This window comes from Nanorana parkeri, unplaced genomic scaffold (genome assembly GCF_000935625.1).
Source record: "Nanorana parkeri isolate BGI_ZX_2015 unplaced genomic scaffold, ASM93562v1 scaffold3634, whole genome shotgun sequence".
Lineage (NCBI taxonomy): Eukaryota > Metazoa > Chordata > Amphibia > Anura > Dicroglossidae > Nanorana > Nanorana parkeri.
This window is the reverse complement of record NW_017309902.1, coordinates 22,883-23,575: the sequence shown is the minus strand read 5'-3', so window position 1 is coordinate 23,575 and position 693 is coordinate 22,883. Positions and strand designations below refer to the sequence as shown.

The window sequence follows — 693 nt, the reverse complement described above, 5'->3', positions numbered from 1 at the left end:
CCTCCCCCCGAATCCTGAGCTGGCCGGGGCCACGGCGGGGCCACGGCGGGGCCACCAATAAATAGAAGAGGAGAGGACAGAATCAGACCAGCAAAAGCTTCACCCCGAGTAGAAAAAATAAAACGAGAGATTTCTCTCCATCCGACTAAGAACTAAAACGCGTGAACACAGCGGAGAACATTGAGCGCGTTCCTAAACCTACGCCACGCGGGGGAGGGGCTGACCTCTTCTGCCCCCCCCACAGCCCGGGCCCGGGGCAGACATGGCGGGGAACACTGGATGAGAGAAGGTAGGTCCGTCACTGAGCAATGCTCTCCACTGTACTGTCCGTCCACCAGAACCGGCCCAGGAGCTCCAATCATAACGGACTCGTGCCGGTCACCTCGTGCGCCACCCAAATCCTGAAGACGACCCCGATCCGCAGGAAGAACCTCCGCAGCACCGCGCGCAGCTCAGGAATCAGGTCAAACTGCATGATGTCACACAGCGTGGGGTAATACTTGGAGGCGTGCGCCTGGAACTGCGGAGACAAGAGACAAAGCGTTAGAGAACGAGCGCAGGGGGTGGAGCCATCGATCCGTCCACCCTGGAGGAGGGGCCTCTTTATGAGATCAGTGTTTCTATTCTGCCGCACGTCTGCCCATTTCTAAAGACCCTCCAAGACTGCGGTGTCCCCAAATATTCCCAGAGCTG

The 693-nt window shown here is 58.6% G+C and overlaps 1 protein-coding gene across 1 annotated transcript in view; it reads right to left on the bottom strand.

Annotated features, from left to right (window-relative positions):
- Window positions 1–108: 108 nt before the first annotated feature.
- LOC108803356 (brefeldin A-inhibited guanine nucleotide-exchange protein 2-like) overlaps window positions 109–693 on the bottom strand; it is a gene marked incomplete at its 5' end in the record, with an annotated part of 23,404 nt that continues 22,819 nt past the window's right edge. Inside the window, one exon of the mRNA XM_018575203.1 lies at window positions 109–520. Within this exon, the coding sequence (XP_018430705.1) occupies window positions 359–520 (162 nt within the window). The remainder of the gene's footprint in view (window positions 521–693) is intronic.